This window comes from Cyprinodon tularosa, unplaced genomic scaffold, assembly GCF_016077235.1.
Source record: "Cyprinodon tularosa strain WSP-4 unplaced genomic scaffold, ASM1607723v1 ctg117, whole genome shotgun sequence".
NCBI lineage: Eukaryota > Metazoa > Chordata > Actinopteri > Cyprinodontiformes > Cyprinodontidae > Cyprinodon > Cyprinodon tularosa.
The window spans coordinates 606,239-632,049 of record NW_024037970.1 but is presented as its reverse complement, the minus strand read 5'-3'; the positions used below and the strand labels follow the sequence as shown (position 1 = coordinate 632,049).

The 25,811-nt window shown below is 37.1% G+C and overlaps 1 protein-coding gene across 1 annotated transcript; it reads right to left on the bottom strand.

The window, feature by feature from the left end:
* Positions 1 to 594: 594 nt before the first annotated feature.
* LOC119798938 (cathepsin Z-like) lies at positions 595 to 2,444 on the bottom strand. Its single transcript, XM_038308611.1, has 6 exons — positions 2,317 to 2,444; positions 1,784 to 1,947; positions 1,362 to 1,541; positions 1,138 to 1,288; positions 906 to 1,068; positions 595 to 824 (listed from the first exon to the last, which is right to left on the bottom strand). The coding sequence occupies exons 1-6, from the start codon at positions 2,442 to 2,444 to the stop codon at positions 699 to 701; spliced, it is 912 nt and encodes a 303-aa protein (XP_038164539.1). The 3' UTR covers positions 595 to 698.
* Between the last annotated feature and the right edge of the window lie 23,367 nt (positions 2,445 to 25,811).

Genomic DNA, 25,811 nt, shown 5'->3' with positions numbered 1-25,811 from the left:
CAAAATAGCAAGAAATCAGATTTAGTCCCTGCACTGTAGATTTAAAACATCCTTAAGATTACAGGTAAACTCATTTACAGATAGTAGATTAGATTACAGATAACCTTTAGATTCAAACATTACCTGGCACATATGTGATTCAACCATAAAACTTTAATTTCAGATGGAACCATTCAGTTTTTATCTAAAAAGTCTTATATTGACAACTGTTCGGTGTCAAGTACTTTCTCCTCTGATCATTGAGAACCGGGCTTGTTTGGTCTCGCAATAACTCCTCGGATAACCAAGTATAGATAGGATACATTGGACTAATCCTTCAAATCTGGAAAAAAAAAGACGCATAGCGAGGAGTGTTGGAAACTGATCAGACCTCTGCACCGCACTATGAAATAATCTGCCTTTGGACAATACATTCCATAACATGCATTGTCTAACAAGCAAACAGGTGACTCACTCCTAGGCCTTTGCAGAGCTCAATGAGATGCAGATAAGTGTGCTGAAAAGGCAATCAATGCAAGTGCTTCAATCCTTGGAGCTCAGCACCCCATCAGAATTCTTACTTTAGATAAACACCATAAAATAAATTTGCAAGCCTTTTATTTCCACACAGAAGATCCTCAATTACAGATGTTAAAGGCATAGTTTTAAAACCTTATACATAATGGGAATTATATACACAAACAAATCAAAGTGATCCTTCAACTGTAAGTTAAGGGGATGATCACATCACCAAATATACAGTCCTCCTCCAAAGCAAGATTATACTGGCTCCCACTTCCACCTTTATAGGCACTGGTCACTATCTTGAGCCAACCTTTCTCACCCTGAATAAAGGATTTACAAGCATGTAAACTTTAAACACAATTTTAGTTTTAAACGAGTAAAGCTGCAGGAACTTTACTTACCCAAGGCTCTCCCCAAGAATTGCGAACAATCCAATATTCAGTGCCGTTTTCCACACCCCAGCCTGCTACTGACACAATATGGTTTATAGCAGGGTTCTGCACATATTCCGAGTACAGGCCACCAGCATACTCATGAAGTTTTTGAGTGACCATGATTCCACAGCTGAAGAAATAAAGTGTAGTCACTTCATAAAAATCTTAAAATTTGATCAAGCTTTTAAATCTCTCAAACCTTATTGGTCCTCCAGCATAGATTTTTGCCTTCATATCATCTCTTCCACTCACAGAGCCAAAGTCTCCCACTTTCCACAATGTGTAGTTCTGGACAGTATTGCACTCTCCAAATGTTGGACATGTTCCACAGGCATTAAATGGCTTGCATTCTGAAAGCGGGGGAAAATTATAAAATAAGATCCCCCTTATTCATACAGAAGGCAGTGATGCACTAGTCCTTACCTTGATCAACAGCTTGGTAGTTGTTACAAGTCTCATCAGGTATCCCATGATGGTGGGCATACTCCCACACACCTGCATGATCTCCTCCATGACAGGTACCAGAGTCAGCACAGTCGACTACATGTTGGACTGACAGATAAGCCGATGGCCACGCTCCTCCCCGCTTGATATTAATACGATCTACAAGAAGTCACATTTCAAAACCAATAGGTAATTCAAGTACTTCAAGTCCCACCTCAAAGCTACAGTCAACCAAATGGCTTGGGAAATTTAACAAGCCATAAGGATCGTTACTGATCAGCTAAATAACCAGACAAATATTCCCAGTGCGTTCCATGTGGCTGTATATGCTACAGCTTTAATAAGTCTACACAAGAGAACAATTAGTCCTACCGGTCATCAGACACACTGGCATAGCTTACCTGCCATAGCACTGGTGCTCCCATGTGCCCAGCAGGAGCCACAGTACTGGGGGATATGTTGGTTACGGGTTGTACTAGCATAGTTGATACCATTCACGTTTCTCCAGTCCCATGACTTTGGCAGGTGAGCAAGGTTAAGAAGTTCACGAGGGTGAGGTGCAGTTCTATGTAAAACGAATCAGAAGTCAAGAGGTTCACTGCTATAGTACAGCATAAATCCTAAATATTAGTTTAGCCAAAGCAGCAGAGAAAAGCAGCATTTGTTGTAGAAATGCTAAATTAATTAGTTCAACAACTACAATCAGCCACTGTCAGATAAATAAATCAAGGTGCAGAAACATGAGAATAGGTTTATCCTAATTATATATATATATATATATATAGCTTTAGTTCCCTTTAGCTCTCTCTGCAAATAGAGTTCAAAGTATTGCTTTTTTATAAGTTTTCATTGATCATTAGCTAATCTAGATATAACTGTGGCATTTTTTTTTTTTAGAAAAAAAGAAAAAAAAAAAAAAAAAAAGAAAACTTACTTAACTCCATAGTTTGGAGCTCTTGGCAAAGGTTTGTAACATGCATTTTTGCTCCTCAAGATCTTCTGTGATGTGACAGCACAGATGAAAAGCACAAAAATGGACAACTGGAGCTGAACTACCTTCATTTCAACAACACTAAACTCAGATACCGCCAGTAAGGAATAAATACTCTTCCAGACAATTAACCTATTTGCTCTATATAGGCTAATCAGGCCTTATTGAGCACATATGTGAGTACTTAGGAGTACTGGGCAGTGAGTGACGGTAAACCTGGCAGGCCCTGAGTACCAAAGAAATCATATTTTTCTAATTTTTGTTTATGTTAAAAGTTGGAATAATCTACTAAACATAAATCTATACTTTGAGGAAAGTATCAATGTACAGAATAATATAAGTTTATAAAGAAAATTATATACATGTGAAATAATAGCTGCTCCTAAGATAACTGTAGTCAACTGAAGATTCTCACAGAATTGTCCTTTAAACATAATTGATGTAGAAGTCAAATAAACTTATTCTAATTTTGACTAATTTGGCAAATATTGATGCAGAGCAGTAATTGATTAAGATAAGAGCTGGTGATGTCAGCAGTCGAAATCATTAGTTGTGTGAGCTGCATAGCAAAAGTAAGTTCAGCTTGAAAAATTAAGACGTTTTCCCATTTAAACCTACATACTCATTGTTGAAAGAATCGTATCATTACGTTGTCTCATTTGTGTTTTGTTTATGCTCTAATTGCATGAAAGGGACAACAAAGACTTTATCGGGCTTCACTGTGAGACCACAAACAGAGCGTGATACTAATTGAGCGCCTGCCATCTTTCCCCATCTGCAGAAATAGAAAGTCATATTTAATGCCTTGATTAAAATCTAATCCCTCCATGTGAGACAGAGATGAAAGTAATTTTCATGTAATGGAGACTATTAATATTTAGATATGGAAAGGAAACCAGATCGCAGATTTGCAATCAGCCGGAGGATGTTAACTGAATTTGGGAGATCTCAGTGAGCAGAAAACCAAAGCTTCCAAAGCAGATAGGATTTTTCAAAATATAAATAAATAGTTACAATTGAAAAAAAACTCAAGCTTTGGCTTTTAGTTTTTTTCTCACTGTATATAAAGAGTGAATTTACTATTTGCAGAAAATGTATGTATTATAATAAAAGTATATATTTACAATTTTAAATGCTTTAATCTTCAATACATTTTAAGAATCTGTTGATCACATTGATTTTCCCCTTATCTGTCATTTTTTTAACCATACGAGTCCAGATATTGTACAGCTCTCTCAGTGTATGCTTATAGATCATCTTATGTTCATTTGCTATAAGTGGGTAACAGAAGGATGTCTTCTATTTCATATGCACATTACAGAGCTAAATGGTGCAAATGCCCTGCACATACATTAATGCAAAAAAACCCCACAAAGGTATCACTGCGGAAAAAAAAGGAGTAACCCATTTTCTAGGGGCTAAAGTTTTTGACTGCCATGTGAGGGGCCCTCGCTCGAATCCTGGCAGTGGCAGAAGATAATCTAGTGTAAATCCTCTGACAAGCAAGTCATAATATCTTGCTGCTTTGATTCCTGAATAAGTGAACAGCAGAAAGGACACAAACAGCAAGGGAAAATAAAAAAAAGGCCTGAAAACACAAAAGTAAACACATGTGCAAATAAAAACATTCTGCTAAAGAGAACTCACATAAATAAATACAGCAGAAGGGTGAAAATACATCAGTTTAGATATAGCATGCAAAGGAGAAATTGTGCAACTAACAACAACAACAACTAGAAAAAGCTGTTTTGGAGAAACAGCAAAGTGGGAGTGCTATTTTCTGCTAAATGAAAAAAGAAATATTAGCTAAAGAAACTGAATAAGGAAAAAAAACACAAAATTAGCTGAAAAGCATATGAAAATGTGATAGGAAGTAATCAGAAACTTCAAACAGCAAAAAACAATTGAATCATCTGAAGATTTTGTAGGGCAGAATCTATTGACAGAACAATGGCAAAAACAGACTCATCTTAAAAGCTGCATAGCCAAACCATACATAATATCAAACAAATTCCTTCAATGTGAGCACTAGAAGGGTCTGATGATAATATCTCCCAAGTTTTTAGAAAATTTCTAAAGAAATTTTGAAGGGGGGGGGGGGGTTGGCGCCTACTGCCCCCTCGGGGAACCCGGCCAATAGGGCCCATACAAGTGATTTGGGGCTCCCCAGATTGATTGCTTATGCATTTAAGGGTTCCTGAAGGACAGAACAAGGGCTAGCGCATTGGCACAGAGAGCTGTATGCCACTTTGGCTGAAAGCTGCGAAATAGATGTACGCAACGTCTGACGCACAAGGGCCATATGGGTTGTCCATACGTAGAGCATTGTAGAGATGAAAGCACTGTTGGCAGACTTGTCCGCTGAACTGCTGTTAGTTTTACTCACATGCCTGAAAGATGTCTAGTGCTACTACCACAGATGATTTCGCTCTTGAAATGGAATTGAACGGTTCAGATTAGCTAGCCGAATGAATATAAGGGGTAGAACGTAGCCGGCTGTGGCCCGAGTTTCCTGTCACAACTCCAGTCCGGCGTGCAGATGACGTCATACACACTCTGCTGTTTTTACTTTGGTCAAGTCTCCTGTGAGACTTGAAAAGCACTATATAAGGCCATTTATGATGAGTGGGAATTGGTTTAAACCTGCTTTTTTTTCCTTTTTTTCCTGGAAATGTTTAATTAAAAAATGCCTAACATTTAATCATTTGTATGTGTAAAAGAAAAGTCATATCTATGAGAATCTATGATCTGATTTTATTGCTTGTTAAAGACATGTCAGTGTAATATCTTCCTGACTAGCAACTTTGGCTGCCTTTGTGAGCATGTTGCCTTCTTGTTAATGTCAACATGATTACCGAGCTGGTGAGGCAGGTTGTGGAGTTCTGTGGATGTTTGATCTTGTTGTGCATTCAGATGAACTGCTATGTGTGTGTTAGAGTGTCTGTGGGGGTTGCAGGGGTAGCATGACATTCATGTTCACTGATCTGTGTAGAACTTAGAGGTCAGTTGTCTTTCAATGGCTTTTTCTCAAGATAACACTTCATCCCATGTATATAAGTCTCACATGCAATCTACCTTGAAAGGAGAAGTGTCAGATAACCGGGCAGATGAATAAAATGAGCAGCTGAAGTAAATTGTCCGAAGAACTCTTAAATCTCAGGGTAGTAGGGTAACATTCTTCTTTATATCTTTGTTGTCTGAAAATTAGCATTTTTTTTTTCAATATTTCCCCCTTTAAATTTAGGGTAATCATATATATTTGTCACAGTGGAGGTTTTAAAACTTGCAATATGACTCTTAACTCAGGAAACCTCCCTGCATAAGTGTTAGAAGTGTTGTCTGGGAGGCTGGTGGAGAAAAAAGTATAATATTTAAGATCTACACTACCAGTTCAAAAGTTTGGGGTCACATTGAAATGTCCTTATTTTTGAAGGAAAAGCACTGTACTTTTCAATGAAGATAACTTTAAACTAGTCTTAGCTTTAAAGAAATATACTCTTTACATTGCTAATGTGGTAAATGACTATTCTATCTTCAAATGTCTGGTTTTTGGTGCCATATCTACATAGGTGTATAGAGGCCCATTTCCAACAACTATCACTACAGTGTTCTAATGGTACAATGTGCTTGCTCATTGGCTCAGAAGGCTAATTGATGATTAGAAAAACCTTGTGCAATCATGTTCACACATCTGAAAACAGTTTAGCTCGTTACAGAAGCTACAAAACTAACCTTCCTTTGAGCAGATTGAGTTTCTGGAGCATCACATTTGTTGGGTTAATTAAACGCTGAAAATGGCCAGAAAAACACAACTTTCATCTGAAACTCGACAGTCTATTCTTGTTTTTAAAAATTAAGGCTAATCCATGTGAGAAATTGCTAAGAAATTGAAGATTTCCTGTATTACTCCCTTCAGAGGACAGCACAGACTGGCTCTAACCAGAGTAGAAAAAGAAGTGGGAGGCCGCGTTGCAGAACTGAGCAAGAAGATAAGTAAATTAGAGTCTCTAGTTTTAGAAACAGATGCCTCACAGGTCCCCAACTAGCATATTCATTAAATAGTACCCGCAAAACACCAGTGTCAGCATCCGCAGTGAAGAGGCGGCTGCAGGATTCTGGGCTTCAGGGCAGAGTGGCAAAGAAAAAGCCATATCTGAGACTGGCCAATAAAAGAAAAAGATTAAGATGGGCAAAAGAACACAGACATTGGACAGAGGAAGACTAGAATAAAGTGTTGTGGATGGATGAATCCAAGTTTAAGGTGTTTGGATCACAAAGAAGAACATTTGTGAGACGCAGAACAAATGAAAAGATGCTGGAAGAATGCCTGACGCCATCTGTTAAGCATGGTGGAGGTAATGTGATGGTCTGGGGTTGCTTTGGTGCTGGTAAGGAGGGAGATTTGTACAGGGTAAAAGGGATTCTGAATAAGGAAGGCTATCACTCCATTTTGCAATGCCATGCCATACCCACTGGACAGCGCTTGATAGGAGCCAATTTCACCCTACAACAGGACAATGACCCTAAACACACCTCCAAATTGTGAAAGAACTATTTAGAGCAGAAGCAGGCAGCTTCTATTGGTAATGGAGTGCCCAGCGCAGTCACAAGATCTGAACCCCATTGAGCAGTTGTGGGAGCAGCTTGACCGTATGGTACGCAAGAATTGCCCATCCAACCAATCCAAATTTTGGGAGATGCTTCTGGAACCATGGAGTGCAATTTCTCCAGATTACCTCAACAAATTAAGGCCCCGTCCACACAAAGTCAAACCCTGGCCTAAATTCACAAATTTTTCACCAAACCAGCCTCTCATCCATATGAAGCCGGCGTTTCGGGGTCTGTAAACGATCTTTTTTTTATTAAGCCTTCAGAGTGGGAAGATTTTGAAACGTCGTTTTCGCGGTTCCATCTTTAAGCTCTGACCGCATTTTTTTTTTTACACGCATGCGTCATAGCGTCGCCTCTAAACATGCATGAGCGACACAGTATCACAACAACAATGGCGCCGTACTGTGTTGAATGGTTGCTGGTCATGCTACTCACCCTGCTGTCGGGCTTACAGCAGAATCTTCTTCTTACAACAGAATCTTCTTCTTCTGGAATGTCTCCAGGAAGAACAGAGCAATATCGACGACATAGTTCAGTACCTGAATTTAACTGAACCACGAAAATGGACCAGCAGGGCCATTTTCTGGTTTTCCGGTTTGTATAAATATTACTGCACATGCCCAACATTTCGTTGCCTGTTTTCGCCTATTTTTGCTTTGGCACCACAGCGCCACTTACAGGCCTGGCATACATTTTGCAGCGTTTTCATGCATTCATGTGGTCGATCACATTTATTTTACATCTCCGTCTTTAAGACAAACGTTCAGGAAAATATTAGCGTTGCGTGTTCGTTTTGACTTCGTGTGGCGGGGGCCTGACAGCTAGACTGCCAAAGGTCTGCAAATGGGGGATTCTTTGACGAAAGCAAAGTTTGATGTAAAAAAAAGCTTATTGCAAATACAAATCATTATTTCTAACCTTGTCAATGTCTTGACTCTATTTTCTATTCATTTCACAACGTATGGTGGTGAATAAGTGTGACTTTTCAGGAAAACACAAAATTGGTTGGGTGACCCTAAACTTCTGAACAGTAGTGTACCTAAAAGTTTTCTGGTTCTTATATCCATTGTATAAAATGTGGGCAATCCCTAGTGTTCTGCATTTAGCAATCAGGTGGTTGTTTGTGAGATACTAACCCAATTGAAAGGCCTTTCTCTAGTCTTTCAAAGATGTGTGGTGCAACTGATTAGGTTCAAAATCTGAAGTGCATACTTTTACAATTTGGGACACTGTACAGTAATATTAAATACACACCAAATAATTAAGAATTACTGTACTTTCCAGACTATAAGCCACTTCTTTTATCCCACGCTTTGAACCATGCAGCTTATAAGAGGGTGCACCTTTTATGTGGATTTTTCCTAAACACCTGAGGGGGAAGTCAAAGTTGGAAATGAAAGAATAAGGGGGTAATTTTCATTTAGCACAGAAAGATGCTAGCAGCTGGCACGACAGAGAACAAATACTCTAAATTCACAAATTTTTTACATTTATTTACCTTAACCTTAAGAACTTAAGTAAAAAGCTAACAAAGCTTTTACTGCTGCAGACCAAAATGCTAATGGGAGCTAGGGTGGGAGACAGTTCAGTAGATATCAGTGGCTTAAAGCCTGGTCCGGCTTATATATGTACCGTTTCAGTTTTTAAAAAAAATTGTGGGAACGGCTTATAGTGAGGTGCGCTCTATAGTCCAGAAACATGCTGGTGAAGGATCTCAGTCATCCAGGTCATAGTCATTTCAAAATGAATTAAAAACAATCCACTGGACTCTGTTTCCAAGTTTGAAGACGTTTCGTTTCCCATCCAGGAAGCTTTTTTTATTTGAATTTTGAATTGAAAAGCTTCCTGGAAAGCAACATTCCCATACCAGATTTTAATGCTAGGTTCAGATTTTTCATTTTTTTTTTACTGAAATTTGAAATGATTTTTTATTAAAGTCAGATGTCTTCAACAGGAGGTCCGCGACCCCTAGGGGGTCCATGGAGGTACTGCATAGGGGGTCGCGAAAGTTTTGGTTGATTACACTATTTTTCATATTCCCCCCTGCAATTTTTTCCACTAATTGAAATGTCTTTAAATCCACATTAACATTGATTCAACACACTAAAGTAAACAGATAAATGGAGGCAGAAGATGTGTTTCAGTCATCAATGTACACATTCAGCAACACACAAGCTGGGTACCGTGTCATTCACAACACCTTTTCCATCAACAATGAATCTAAATCAGAATTCCTTTAATAATCCCAGGGAGAAATTACTTTCATTAAATTACTCCATCTGTAATGAGTGGCTTTAGGACCAGTTTGATTTAACACAATATCATAGAGTACCAGTATATATAATTAGGGGTCCCGGCTCCATCTCGCCATCAGTTTGGGGGTCCTTGAACTGGGAAAGGTTGAAGACCCCTGCCTAAGTTGTTATTAACTGCTGAGCAATGTAAGCCTGAACTATAATGACAATATGATAAAAAGGGAAAGAAGTGTAAAAAAAAAAAAAAAGAGTGCACAACCACAAACAGTGGCCTTAAGTGAAGCAGTGACTGTTGCTGCTGCAGAGACGTCTGTGTAGGTCTAAAATAGGATCAGGAGTAATCATGTAAAAGCTGAATAAAATGTTTAATGACTGTCAAACAGCAGAGGCTTGGAAAATATCGCTTACATATCCAATTATTAATATTATCCCTGTTAACACAAATGAAACGTTTTTTAAATGTTTTCTTTTGCAAAATTGATTGATTGATGAATTATATACATTTTCTTGCAATCTTGCAATACACATTCTAAGAAAAATCCATGAATCTAGAAAAACTATTGAAACTGTGTTAAAAGTGCAATGTTGTTATGGTGTGTTAGATGCATTCACCAAAAAAGTCAAAGATTGCTAAACATATTCTGATCAGTAAGGACAGACTACCCAGTGATGTGACAGAATTGTAAATTTCAGGAACCCTTTGCAGGAGAGCCCAACTTTACCGTCAATTTCATCATTTGAGTTTTCAAGCTAGGAAAGGACAAAAGAGAGAAATTCTGTTGTAACAGGAAATAATAATCTACTTCAAGGTGACATAATGACACAGTATGTTTGTTTTGCAACCATCTAGTTAATCCTGCAATTCTTGCAGAATGTTTCACCACTTGACAGAAAAAAGGTATGATTTCAGGGATCTAAATTTGAATGTTCTGGTCATTATTTCTAGTGAGGATCTCTTTGCTTCTCAAAAGCTGACACATTTTCCAGTTGAGGAGATTTCAAAGAGGGGTGCACTAAGCTCTGCCTCTCATGGGGAATTACCTGTCCGCCATGACCAAATCCCTCAGACTCAAAGTTCACTGTAGGGTGTTCTTAAAACTCAGAAAGCCATTTTATATCTGATTGGCCAAATTGATGCTAACAGAGCAGAAGAGATGACACGCTTGTTTATCACTTTTTTTCTATAAATAGCTTTTTGATATTGAGTACAATGCTTTAAAACATAGAGAAAAATAGTCTTAAGAATATATTTTAAATCACAGTGGTGTCTACCACTATCATATATGCTGTATGTATATAATAATAGCTATCACTTAATTTTGAAAGACAGAACAGGGACTAAAATTTAGAGTGACGTTACTGTTTTTTAAAATAAAATATGAGATTGATACTTATCTTCAGTTAATGAGTTTATGTGGCTCGTTTTATTTCTTTTCCAGTAAAAACCCAATGTCGAACTATGCAACAGTAAAACTGGTTCTTGTTTTTATAATAAACTTTGATGCATCAGTCAGGAAACTTTCAAAACCATTCAATCTGTTTTTCTCATTGCTGATTATATGTATCTGGATGAAAAAACACACAAACCAAATGTTCATATGTTCTTTGACACACTTTCATTTTCAGTTTACAGTTTAACAGCTTAAGGTTGTGAACTTTTTTTTTTATTTAAAAATCAAAATACCAACTTCTGTCAAATAGATAAGAGTATTTCTTTTTCTTTCATAGTTAGTGTGCTCTACATTCAGCTGCTGCATACTGAAAAAACTAATTAATTTGGATGTGTCCTTGAAGGAAAAACTGAATAGAGTTCAACTTGAACTGGGAAATTTAACTTTAAGAAACTATCAGATCAGGGTCAAGATCAAAGCCTTTTAGTATTAGAATAACATTCCCTACTTGACACATTTAGTATGCATTGATAATGTATGATTATCAGATGAAAATTACTTAGACAGATTTATTTGTCATTTTGTTTGCACAAGTGTAAAACAAAAAGAAATTTTGTTTAGAACAGCTCTCTGGACAATTTCATTTTTTTTAAAGTGCAGCCTTGAAAAATAGTAAAAAATATATAAAAACAGTAATATAAACATAAAAACAGTAATATAGACATATTAAGTAAACATTATTATTAATTTAATTAAATGTGTTTTTTTTTTTTTCTTAAAATTAAACCAAATGACTACCATGAAGGGTTTGGAAACATCAGTTTGTGTAAACAATCTACATAGTTTATTCATTTAATTTTTAAAATAAATTATCTTCTAAATAATACATCAATTTATTGGTGCTTTTTGAATCACATATTATTGGGAAAGGTATAGACTCTTATAGCTATTCCAAATATTGTGTAAAGACTGTGTCCTTTAAACTAAGCTTTCACAGTGCAGAAACAGTGGAGATCATAATAGATTTTAGGAAGCTACCATCAGCCCAGCTCATCACAGACTTCAAATTTACTATTTCCAGCTTAGACTCTTTATCAAAAAAGGTCACAAGCATTCCTGTTTCTCAAGGCAGCTGAGAAAATTCAGCCTTCCAAAAAAAATGGGGATGGTGCTTTTAAACTGTCATTACTGAGTACCTCCTTACTACTGGCTTTTCCATCCAACAACGTATGATGGACAAGCCAGGCTGCAGAAGATTGTCTGTTTTACAATTTACATCTGAAGAGTATTCATTGTCAACAGAAGAAAATTAGACCATCAGCCTTGGTCGAAGACAGTTGCTGGTTCCGACTGGAAATCATATTTAGCCTGTGATAAAAGTCGCTGACATCTTCATACATGTTTGCTTTTGATCTGATGTTTCTGCTCTGCATTTACTAGTCAAACAAACATAGCTGCAATGTGACAACTCCCTGTGGATTTCAGTTTGATATCCTGTCAGTGGAGCTTTTTCTTCTATCTCTGTTACTCTTGTTTTGGTTTATTAGTCACTCTGCTCTCCTTAGGGCTTTGTTTGGGTTTTGATGGATTCATGGGTCTGTTTACATCTAAATATTTTCTTTGTTTCATGCATGCTAGTGAAGAAAATCAATGTGTGCATGGTTTAATTTCATAGAACTTGTCTGGGGGAGAAAAACAGTTACACCATGTGCAGATATAGTCATTTTGTAGTCTTGAATAAAGAAAGACAATGAGCAGATCTAAAAAAGCACTTTAGTTTATATCACCAAACAGGCAAAAGTTTGATGGCAGCTTCAACTTCACTCAGTTTTTCCGGATAGGTTTCAACACCTACCCAGGAGTTTTTTCCAATTCAGTGTTGGCTCGGCACCTACACACTAGAGCCAGCACACTAGAAAAACAGAAAAAGTTTTGTTACCTCCAATTTAAGCCTGTTTTATGGTTGTCATGATACAGACGACTAAGATCTTTAAACAGACACTTTATTTTATAGTTTTTACATACATAGTATTTGGGTAACATTAAACCTGAAATTTTACTATGCTCCATTGTACCATACTGTACATTGGGTATTGTTGAGTGTAGAATACAATTATGTTACATGCTGAACAGTTAATGCACTTGTTTTGATAAAATTAGATAAAAAAAAACAGTGACACAGTGGTAACTAATATGAAGGTTTCTATAGGCCTGATGAAGCCAAGGCTGAAGGTTAAAGGGATTAATGACGAGGTTCAGTGGCAGCTGGCCAAAAGAGGGTGCTAGGGCAACTCTCCGCCCACCCAATCACCTTGATTAAGACATTAGGAGATATGGAGACGATTCTCTCTGTCTTTTTCCAGGACCTAGTTTAGTTACAAGGCTTAGCTAAAGGCATGCAGCGAGGCTAATGCTTTATTCTGTTGCCATGACTGCCTGCCTGCGTTGGGATCTGACCCAGCATGAATAAAAGCAGGTAGGACTGATTTAAAGCACTTTTTAGAAAAGGCAAAGAAGCATGAACAATCTGGGATTGACATGGAAAATAATATAATATAGTGTACTTTTTATAGGTTTTTCTTAAATTGCATAGTTTCTCTTAAATAAGAACACAAAGAAATATTTTTTTATATATTAAAAAATTATATAAAGCTTACTAATAGCTTCCCCATTATTAAACTGGTACATTATTTTTTCAGGTTTGTGACACAATATTGGACCATGAAAAACACAGATTTGCCATCAAAGGCCTCAGAAGGGCCAAATTGATGTACAAAAAGTAAACCTGTACATGAAATTATGTTTCGTTTTTAAAGTGTGTATATAATGTTTTTTCATATAAAAATACTGCTATGATAACTTTGTATTTGTTTAATTGTTTTTTGGTATATGTCTATTTTAGAATTTAAAGCCCCCCCTGGTCTGCTCCCCTAGAGTAACCTGGTCAGTGGCAGCTGACCAGGTTATTCTACTACTACTCTAGGGGAGCAGACAAGCAAGGTCCCAACAAGCATAGAAGGAAAACAAGATTTAGAAGAACTAAAATTGAGCAAAATGTTTTTGATGAATAAATGTATGAATGCAAGAATGAACGCATCAATAAAATTATTGAATTTAAGTTTTTGGTATCGTGGAACATTGTATAAAGTCACTGATGACTGCCACTGAGCTTTCATCTGAGTTAGGAAGGTGGAATTATTATATTTAAAATCTGTGTCTTTGTGCTGATGACTCTGTCTACGCCTTTGATTTCCACTAATCCTTTGAATGGGCTGCTTGTTTTTATGTGGTTAATGTATAGCTGTCAAAAAACACATTTTGGCACCATAAGACTGTATTTAAGATCACCACGACAAGGGTCTAAGCCTACCAAATTAGTTCATTCAGCAGCCACAATTGACCAGAGGGCTACCACTGCTACAAAAGGAAAGAATGTGTTTTCCAAAAATCCCTCCCCTTACCTCCCCCTTTCTTACCCCATATGTGAAGTATAGCCCACTGAGTAAATTACAGTTCCTTTAGCACAGTTTGACTTCTCCCTGCACATTGATTGTGCTTATTAAACACTCTGAAAGCCTAATTGGACCATATGCAGGCTACATCCGCAAAACTGTGATAATAAGGTTTTTATTCAACGAAAAGACGCAGCTGAGCAAGCTTTGATTTTTTCTGTTGTGAATCAGAATTACCGTCAGCTACAATGGAGGCAATCTCGCTTTTTTGATGGGGAGCAGTGAAAACCGCATAAAAGTAGTTCAGCCTCTTTAAATATACAGCATGAGTGTCTCATCCACATTATGAAAGGAAATATTAAGCTAGAATCCCTCTGGCACCAGAACAGAATCTTTCTTTCTTTTCATGATAGATGTTATCAAGATGTCACATTAGATTACTTCTTTTTTTTTTAAGTTGAGACCCAATTTAAGCATGAGCTATCTTCCCTTGTTGAGTGGTCTTGACAGAAGCAATTTCCTAGTTCTAATGGAAAGATTTCTTCATTGCTACAATTTACTAAATACCAGGGGAGGCACACAGCAGCACCAGATGTGTCCCAGAGAAGGCTCCAGCATATTTGGGTTTAAAGACAGACACAGAAGCATATGTTTGTTGAATGCTTGATTCAGTAAATCTTGCTTTTTGAAATGAAATGCTCAATTTTAGAATGGATGCGGATGATTTTTTTTTCTATTGAAACATAAGTATGTATAAGACTAATGAATTAATACCCATCCATCCATCTTCTTCCACTCATTCTGTCAGGGTTCCGGTGGGGCTGGTGTCTATATCTGGCATTTTATGGGCAAGAGGTGAAGCACACCCTGTACAGGTCACCAGGGCAACTCAGTGATACACAAAGACTTATAACCAATGAATGCAAACACTCACACCGAAGGGCAATCTGGATGAGCCAATTAACCTAACATGTATTTGGACTATGGGAGGAAGCCGGCGTATCCAGAGAGAACCAACACATTCACTTGGAGAACATGCAAACTCCTGATAGAAATACCTCTTCTAACCTTGCTGCAAGGCAACATCACTACCCACTGTGACAACGTGCAGCCCATGGATTCATATTTGTAATGTTATGCATAGAAATTATATAAAATAATACCCCAGAAAAGAAATGCAATTAAATACAATTAATATCATTCTGTGTTGTATTTTTTTTTTTTTTTTTTTTGCTGTTGCCCTCTTGTGCCAGTCTCCTTTCTCTTAGCTCCTTCTAGTTACTTCTGTCTATACCTGCTCCCTATCAGTAGCTTGCTCCCATTGTATCCGTCTCCAATAAATACACCTCCTGTTCAGTTACTCTTTGTTGGTTTCTTGTTGTTACTTGGCTCCCCATGTGTGTTTTCCCCTGATGTGTCCTCATTTTTTGTTTCCTGTATTTTGGTTCTTGGATTTTGTTTCTTTTTTCATTCAATCAGCAAAACTCATCTCTGTACTTGGGTCCTCAACCAACCACCAACACCACAATGTATAGTTTAAGGGATACAATTTCCAGTTTTAAAACTAAACAACCAAATTGAATTGAATTAAACTAGAAATGTTTCAGTAGCTTGGAGAAAGATAAAGACATTCTCTTCTGGCATTGACATACATTTTTTTATTCTGAGCAGCATATAGATTAGAAGAATTTAAAGCAGAGTCAGATAACATTGGTTGTTGGGAATACCACAACACATTTCATGTATGATGCTTGGTGAATGCTGCAGGTTTTAGTCTCCACCACTTTTTAAAAGAAATAGGTATATTTGCTATTACTTCTGGTTTAATAATGTTTCATATTACAAGGGGGAAAAAAAAGTTTCTTTACCCCTTAGTGAATCCCTGAATGGTTTTGTTAAGATTAACCAAACCCTCATTTAGTGAAACATGAAACCATCATAAGCCTGACTTTACATGTTGGTAATGGTGTGTTTCGGTTTGTTGTTCCCATCTGTTATCCCCATGTTGAATGAAAGGCAGGTGGTCAGCCTCTAATGTACCCCTGCTTTGAACTTCGTTCATCTTAGCCTACTCAATCTTCGCACAGTGATCAAAAGAAACTGCTGCTGTGGAATACACACGCTCATACATATGCATGTCATGGCTAAAAAAGACTCCTCTGGCACACATTAGCTGTACAGTCACACTGTGAAGGCCTGCTTTGAGAATTTGCATGTGGACATTAGCAGATTAATCATGAGTGACAGTGAGGAAAACGCTGCAGTGAAAAAAAACCCACAAGGGAGCCACAACGGACCCTGACCTACATGTACAGAGTAGATTGCTGGCCTGATAACATTATGAGATTCAAATAATTGAAATGACCCAGTTGGCTTTTGGCTCTGTGAAAAATGAAAAGTCTAGTATAAAAAAAAGGAAAATGCTATGGGAATTTTTACTTGGTGAAGCATGAAAATTACTTGATATTTGAGGTCATCTTCTCAGATATCGAATTACAGACACTTCACACTGTGGAAGAAGTTTTAATAAGATCTCTCCAAAACAAAACTGCAGTCTACAATAAAAAAAAAGGAAAAAAATAATTTCAATTGATTTCCATAGCAGAAAGTGAAACCTCAAAGGCTGCTGATTGATTTGTGTTGTGTGTTATTAGGAGTGCCAATCATTATTGAGTGTCACTTATTGATGCAGTTACTGATGTTTCATGGAGTCAACATTAAAGCTTAGAATGTAGGTTTTCCAACTTTACTTCTTTTTGATCTCTTCAGAAGAAAATTAAATCCACCTTAATCCCCCGGATGGACAATGTTAGAGCCAAAACGGACTGATAGAGAGACAGGGAGTGGTGGCCTAGTGGTAAGGGCATAGAGCTTTGAATCCTGAGGTTGTGAGTTTGATGCCCCACTTCCACAGACTGTCACTCTGGCTCCCTGAGCAAGACCCTTAACCCCCACACTGCTCCCCGGGTGCCTCACAATGGCAGCTCACTGCTCCCCAAGGGGATGGGTTAAATGCAGAGACTGGGGATTATTAGAGTATAGAAAATCAAAAAAAAAAAAAATTTCAAGCACATTCACACAATGTTAGCATTCGAGCATCTCAGACATGTGTCCTAAGTAGATTTATACCTGCTATATTAACGAATGTCTTAAATTAAAGAAGTAATGAGTGGATTTTCACAACTAGATACTCTGTTGAGTACTGCCTGCAGACCAAAGCAACACAACATTTTATTACAACTTTCTATCAAATTTAAAAACATGACAATAAGATATTTTGGTTATACTAATTTATAATATTAAGAGTCACAATGCAGAATGAATGAAAGGGAGACACCGACTGGGTCCTGCTACTTACTGAAAAAGAGAATCTGAAATCATAGGCACCAGTTTTCTGTTTTAATTATAGATTAGTTGTCAAAAAGAGAATGCAATAAATTTATTTGAGGATCATTATGGTCAGCACATAAGCCTGCTGGACTGCATTAAACAATGCTGTGTTACCTGGCCTACCGGCTACTTTGGTCACATAAAAGTAACTTCTGGTCCATTTCTTGTCAAATTCAAACAATTAACAGAAATGTCACAACTACACTGAATGAAATCAGCATAGCAGCACTTTTTTAACAAGACATCAACAACAACAAACATTTGACTTCATCCTGTTACTCACCAGGCCAGGAGAAGAAAAGTTAGCTCTGAGTTAAACTGGAGCTGTTTCTGTTCTCAATGTGCTTTCCACCTAGGAAACGTGAAGCAAATGTTAATCCTCATTTTGTCCCTTTCCTTAACTGATCATTTCTTTCTCAAAGACCATTGTTCTCTTTTGTGGTAATAATGAGTCCTAATTGTCTTTTGGGGTACAATTTTGTTCCACTGGGTGAACTGTCTGCACTGTTTTGCTCCTATGCCAGTAAGCCCTGAATGGTAGCCGTGCCTGCTTGCACATATTCGTATTTGCTCAAGTATCCAGCCTGGCTGCATAAACAAGACGCTGGAGGATAACATAGAAAGATAATGTATGACATTTAGTTTATCTGTAAAGATACAATTTAGATACAAAACAATTTATTAAGTTCTTGTTATCTAAAATAATGAGATTTCTTAGACTTTAGACTTTACTAATCTTTATTGTTATTTTGTATACACAGAATTTATACAAAACAGCTCTCATGATATTTCCATTTCTTAAAATTTTAGTTATTGCTCCTTTGACGAGTCGGTATTATAAGGGTTTACATAGTTCTGAATCCCATATTTAAAATCCCAAATAAATAAATCATTCTTTTATGCCAACATAGCATTGGTTGATGAGTCTTTTCTGAACCGATTAGGTTTGTATTTAAGAAGCATGAATAAAAGCATTTTTTACAAAGCATTTTTAAACCACTGGGTTGATTAGACGTAACAGACGTCACAAGAGGAATGTTATTTGATCTATGAAAGTAGTTTTTAGTTTTAATTGTTTGAAAGACAATTAAGCTTATCTATTTCTGTTACGGGCTTAGGTCCTAATGTAGACTGGAAGGGTGCATAGCCTAGTCAAAGTTGAACTCTTAAAAACCTTAACTTCATAATCAGTAATATATTTCCTCCCACTTGTATTTTCATTACACTGTCACAAGTACAGAGCAATGAAATCAACTATCTGCATTTAACCCATCCCCTTTGGGGAGTAGTGTGCGACGCCCAGGGAGCAGTGTGTGGTTAAGGGTCTTTGCTCAGGGACCCGGAGTGTCAGTCTTGGGGAGTGGTGCTCGAACGCAGAACCTCAGGATTCCAAGCTCTATGCACTAACCACTAAGCTGATGGAGTATAAAACAAGGAGAGAACACAGAGGAACAAAGCACTGTTAAACCTTAGGTTTGCAAGATCCAAGGTTTGTTTGCTGATAGTTTATTCGCTGCAGCCTTTTCTTATCTGTGATCGTAAATTCAATCAATTATCCTGAGAATAGGTCGTCTTTCTGAAAGCTGGTGTACTGCATTGTTCTTAGAGGCAAGCAGTCCTTCAAGTCCCTACAAATTGTTTTTCAGGTGCTTTACATTTGGGTGCAGATAAAAAACATCATATAACGTACAGCAAGCACATAAAAGTATCTTTCTTTAAGAGGTGTCTGATTAAGAAACTTTTTTAAACCAAAAGGATATAATAATATGGATCAACAAATTTTCTGTAATAATAAAAAAAAACTGCACCATCAGTCAATGGAGCTACTTAGGTTATGTGCCTTTCTGTGAAAAAAAAAATCATATAAAAATGCTGCCATTGAATAATTTATTAGATCTTTTGGGAAGCACTGATCCACTGTTGACTTCTGTGTCCAATTTACCTGTTGCTCAGCCAGAGTCCCCAACTGAGACACAGGCTAAAATTAGACCCAGCCAGCTCCTTGGTTATCGAGGCAAAGGTTGATGGAGAGAGTAAAGCCAACAAAAGAAAGGAGTCTATGCAGCTGCTTTTCATTTTGAGCCTCAAGGCCTAATCAAGCACATTGAAACTCAACTTCTGAGCTATATATAGAGAACTGTTTGACTTCTGCACAGGAGGTACCCAGGAAATGTGTGGCCTTCTACAGAGATCTTTTGTTTTAATTTTCATTTATTCATAACACTTAAATGCTTTGCCAAACCAAACAAATAGTATATATATAGATATATACTGCAATGGACTGGCAACCTGTCCAGGGTGTACCCCGCCTCTCGCCCATTGACTGCTGGAGATAGGCACCAGCACCCCTTGCGACCCCAATTGGGAGAAGCCTGTCAGATAATGGATGGATATATATATATATATATATATATATATATATATATATATATATATATATATATATATATATATATATATATATATATATATATATATATGTACCTTTCTGTCAGCTTGAAATAGGATAAAAGTAATTTCAACTGAAGAGAAGACAAGAAACTGTTACTGACATCGACATCGGCCATGTGAATACAGCCACTATCAGAAAGAGACATTATTCACACATGGATAAAACATGAGACCTTGCAACTAAAGGCCTACAGTACACCTTAACTAATTAACAACTCATCCTGGAGGAGGATAAAAATAATTAGAATAAAATATTAAGCACTATATTTACCAAAAGATGCTGATCCTGAAGGCTTTTTAAAAAATAAAATATTCAGCTGACAAACAAGGCAAAGGTGGGCATGATGAGAGTTGTGAGTCCTGTAACATTTGGATTAAACTATAGTAATGAAAATGTAGCTTAAGTAAGCTATGGATACACAGCAGAGTGATAATCTGAAGCAAACAGCGGGGCCAACTCTGAATGTTTTATAAAAGGTTTTTCAGATTCTGTGGCAGGACTTTAACCTCTTTCAACAAATTCTGTCTACATATTTTCTCTTCACACCTAATCATACCAGGGATTCTTATTAAAAAACATTGGAAATGTTGACACCTGAACAAACACACTGAGAAACCTTTCTAGAACACTAACTTTTCAATAATTCTTTTCAAAATTAAACTTGAAGTAGGTAAGACTTGTATTTTTAGTATCATTTGTTTTTTAAGTCTATGTATTTGGCAATGTATGTACAGTATAGGCATGCATACAAGAAATATGAAACCATACAGTATATGCTGTGTGTGAACTATATGCTGTGTTCCAACCTTGACAACTCCAAACTAGAGGCAGTAAAAATATATTCAACTTCTTTTTCAAGAGATCAGACTTTTGCATGTGGTCTAGAATGTTTACGAACAATATCTAATTTAAAGAAGTGTAAACCTAGTATTTTACATGTACAGTCTATCTGAGTTTTTATTTAAAACTCTTTTTTAATCATTTTTGGATTTAAAAAAATTGTATATTGAGCTGGCGTGGACGTATTTTCATACCCCCTTTTTTCTTACCAGCTTTCATATGAGAAATAGTTGCAGCAAGAACTAGGTTAGAATGGAGGTTAACCCCAGTAGAACAACGATATGCTCAAAGCCAACAAACCCTTAGCAATTACACACACATTGAGAGACGAGCCCAACCAGACTAATACTCCATTATGTTAGCCGTTTGAAACCATGCCGAGAATGGTCCGAGCACGGTAACCGAGATAACTGTTGAGTGTAAATGGAACGAAATTGAAGCGGACTCTGCAAGCCACAACCTAACCACATTAAATTTAGTACTTGTTCAACAGTTGGACACATTTACAGAAATATGTCTCTGAATGGTAATATTAATATGTTAACCTGCCAGAAACACTAAAGAAAAATTAAAATGAGTCCTCCATTGTGACTGTACATTAACAATTCTGCAAAAAAGAATGGGGTAATTGTTTGCCCAGAGAAGTATTGGACAGTTAACTCAAATTGTTGATGGTAATTGTTGCCATCAGGGGGGACAGAACCAATTTTTAAGGTCTATTAGACAATTGTTTTATTTTACATGGAGATGGTGAATATTATTTTTTTTTGTCTGATATTGCATTCCATTTTTCGAACTTTAGATATAACTAAGAAAAGCCCACTGACCTAAACACCTTCTGCTTGTGTAATCCTAAGTGCCATTTCTGAAAAATAAAATTTGTTTAAGGTTGACCATATTACATGACCCATAAAATAAGAAAAAAAAAACTTTCCAGTAATAGGGTATTTTTCTTTCATAGGATTTTACTATTTGTGGAAAATGGTATAAAAAAAAATTAAATCTCAACACAAGAAATAAACTGTATTTTTGATTGATTGTATTCTTCTAAAAAGTAAATAGTTACTAAAGTAAGAACAAGAAAAGTTTATACCATTATTGTCTGTTTTCGAAATTCATGGTAAGCATTTCAAGAGAAAAACTGATAAAAACCTGCATTTGTTGTTATGTCTATAGTTAAAACTATAAATTCAGATTTACTTAATTTCAAGTTAAGGTTGTTACGTTAAAGGTCCAAAGAGTAAGTGTTCCAGAGTCTTCCAAAAGGTGAAAAATGTGTTAATCTAATATAATTTTTTTAGTTTGTTTGCATCTTTTTTTTTATTTGCTTGGCTGAGTTAAGCAATTTTCATTCTTCATAACAAGCAAATTCTAAAGACATCAGTATCTGCATTAATAGTCCTACAGATAACTCTTTCTGATCAAATGGAAACATAATAACACCAAAGTAAAGAAAAAAAGTGTTAATTAAATGAAACAAAAAGCCTTTGTTTCCCAAGAGGAATTTGAACACCATCAGAGAATGCATGCTGAGAAATGTATATTAAACAAGTGAAAACATGCAAGAAATATTTCAAACCAAAATTGTTTTGGCTTTACTTTGCTTTGCAGGAAAGCATTTCATTGCCCTGCCTGGGGTTAGTGATTAGGGAAGGAGCCAAACACTGTATGAAGTGCAGGTGTGTTTCTTTGGCACAAGTAATCCTGGGTTTTATTGGCTCTGGACTCTCCATCAAAAGCCTGTGACCACTTGAAATTCTTCGCTGCAAAAACTCTGCAACTTCTGAAGATTCTTTAGCAGTACAGAGGAGGAGCTGGGCCTCCATTTAGTCCGATTTCCTGTCTTTTGAAAGGATGAATGACCAGCTTTAGGCCATTGAGAGTGCCCTCACCTATAGCACTCTGTTTGATCTCAGCACACAGGTTGAAAGAGAGAGGGCCCTTAATGTCAAGGCCATTCCTAATGAGTCCCTTGGGATAGGACCAACCACAGCCCCCTAGAAAATATAATCCCCTACTTTAACCAAGTGACTTCCTCTTTGTTGCAGTTCAGCTTCTGTTGCACGTTGGTCAATATTTTACCCTTTACTTTACTTATGCAAGCAATGGTACTGTAATGCGTTTTCTGCTGTGATAAAGTTTAATTCATAATAGTAACAGCCTTTAGACATTTTTACACTTATCTTTTTAACATTATTGATTGTTTTGTCTTGTTGTTGTGTCTCGTCTCAGTTTAATTGTATTTTAATGGATCTTTTGTAGAAATAATCAGCATTAAAGTCAGTGCAGTTTCATAAAATGTTTAGAAATGAGCTTAGTATGAACTGAAATGACTTTGACTTAATTTATGCTCTCCCTAGATTTTTTTCCCCTCATTTTAACTAATCACTTCTCTACAGAATTCATTTGCATTTTTGCATAATGTAATTCCAAATCTGGGAGAGGAGGACGATGGCATTCATTTGAATACCTCAGGCTTGTGCACAACAGGCATTTTACAGATTCCTGCACCCAGCTTTAAGAAGCTGTGTTGTTAATGAGAGGCACAACAAGCAGTGTTTACTCTGGCTTCACTGTGTAGCAGGAGCTTGGCTTTGTTTGAGTCCTCTCTGAAATCTTCCACTGTGCTCCATAGCCCCTTTGTGTCCTCGTACTCCCTAAGCTCTAGTCCACCTCTTTGTTTGCTTTGGTGCAGTTTCTGTGGCGACTGAGCTGCTGGCCCCCAATCAGAGGCCCATACTCCTGACAGGCAGAGGTGGGAGGGCAAGGAGGGTGTTGGAGAGTGGAAGCAGAAAACAAAACACATTCTCACTGACGCTCATTTGTTATGGTTGTACCAGAGCACACGCATGAATAGAAATATTCAGAATCAAATTTCTGTCCTTATGCGTACACATGAATCCACAGGCCATGAATTACAACTAGTAACTTGGTTTCAGTTATGCCTCCGTGTTGGATTCCGAGGCAGAATACTCTTGTGATAACACAATGAGGTGTTTTCGCACTCTCATGTAATGCCTGAAAGCTCAGAAATTCTTCTGCCGAGCTCATCTTTCCATCACCACAGGTCTACCTACCATTCAGGGGAGGTCTTTGTCCCCTTCTTTTTGTTTATTTGTTCTCTTGTCTTTACAAAATATCTTAGGAATTCAGAAAGCTTATGCTTTGAAATCCTAACTACCACCTGCCACTGCCAAAGGCCCTGTAGACCTTGAGATCTTTTACACAGAAAGCCTTACTTATTCCATGCTCTGCATCTGCAATGTGTTCATCCTTAGCACTGAAAAGGGGAAATCCCAAAAAGCTATTTAATCAGGCTATTATTCCTCCGCTCCTCCCTCTCATTCCTCCATTCCTCCCTCGTCCTAACCTTGTGTACATTATCTAGAATCTAGTGATCATATTGCAGCCTGCTGATTGACCTACAGCCATGTTGTCACTTCTCCAAACCTTTTGTGAAGCTTTAATCATCCTTTGCCTGCACTCTGCTCCCCTCCCTCTCACTCGAGCTGAAAAGGCAGTGGGTGCAGTCTGCTGAGGAGGCTGTCATTTATTTCAATGAAGGTATTGAAAAGAACATGCTGCTGTGTGTTCCCTTATGTGTATAGGATTCTGCTATGAGATTTCCTCTGAAGATTAATAGGTGAACCTATTTGTCCCTACCAATAATTCGATGTAAACAACATGTTTATAATTTACTATACAGCAGACGCTTCTTTTCCTCTCGCAGCTTCTCTGCCTGGTAGCTGCAGCTGCCTGCTCTTTCCTGTCCCTTTCACATAGCAGCGCATCAACTGTGCTGCGCGGTTTAACTCTGATTATTCTGCCTTAAGTTCCGCCTTCTCTCTTTCTGATTGCGTGTTTTCTAGTCTGTATGTGCGCGCGCGGGTGCTTGGAGCGCGAAAAAAAAGACGCTAAAATAAATTAATATTGGGCTACGAAACTAGTCCAAATTAAAAAAAAATATTATCTACGCTAAAACAGCCGAAAGCTTCTGATTGGAGTTCTGTAAAGAAGCAGGAGAGAGTTTTATTGATTTGTGGAACTTGAGAAATGTAAGTTAACAACGTTAGGATTTCTTTTATTTTATCTTTTAATCAGATAGCCAAACGCTCCCTAAAGAAGATCTTTTATGAAATGAAACCAGGTGAAAGAAACGTTTAAACGTTTCCTTTGGAGGAGTTCTGGATGGAGAATATTGACAGACAAAAACTTTTTTTTTTACTTCTTAAATGCAAAATGTTTACATATTTTTTACAATCTTGGTATAATTCCTGCTCTAAGTGGGTCGCTCTGTCGGCTAAAGGTACATTATAGTGGCCCTATATTCCAGTTAACTATTAATCAATTACATAGTTCATGATTATTTAAATAATTTGTTAATATGATTAACTGTTTCAGCCATAGATAAAATACATGAAATTAGCTACAGAGAGTAACGACAGCCCAGATGTACAACTTCTAATATTAATACTTTAAATGCTCAGTGTCAGTTCCTCTTATAGTTCCAGTGCACATGTAAATACAATACATTTATTTGCCGTCCCTTGAATGTATTATTTTGCATGATCCAGAGAGAGCATATTAGATAAAAAAAAAATAAGAGTGGGTTTTACCTCTGCACAATTCTATATCTTCAGAAGAAAACACAGGATAAATCCACATATTATAGACTATATTTGGTTAAACAGACACTGTCTTAGTAGCAGGTAAATTTAAATGCAATCCTTTTCAAAGTGGAAAAAGTCCTAATTCCACATTCATCAGAGCCAGTTATGCTTTAAATATTGATAAACAGCATCTAGACCATGTAGTGCTTATAAGATTTGTATTAATGTAGCAAGAAATGCTGCTGTTCTCTTTAAACAAAATGAGCCCTGAAGCTCACATTAAGCATAAAAAAGAGCGTGCATATTTTTGCAAAGGACCAATGAAACTGAAGAATAGTGTCCCTACCAAAGTTGAAATCAAACCTACGCCCTTGGTTCCATGTAAGCTTTCCCTGCCAGCATCTATATATATCTATAGCCTCTGTTATTATCTGCTA

What these genes read in the sequence shown, in the direction of transcription:
- LOC119798938 (XM_038308611.1), bottom strand. Translation starts at nt 2,444, where the DNA reads ATGAAGGTAGTTCAGCTCCAGTTGTCCATTTTTGTGCTTTTCATCTGT. An exon ending in GCTCCAAACTATGGAGTTAA is followed by an intron (nt 1,948 to 2,316) that starts GTAAGTTTTCTT and finishes CGTTTTACATAG; the next exon opens with AACTGCACCTCACCCTCGTG. An exon ending in ATTCTTGGGGAGAGCCTTGG is followed by an intron (nt 825 to 905) that starts GTAAGTAAAGTT and finishes TCCTTTATTCAG; the next exon opens with GGTGAGAAAGGTTGGCTCAA.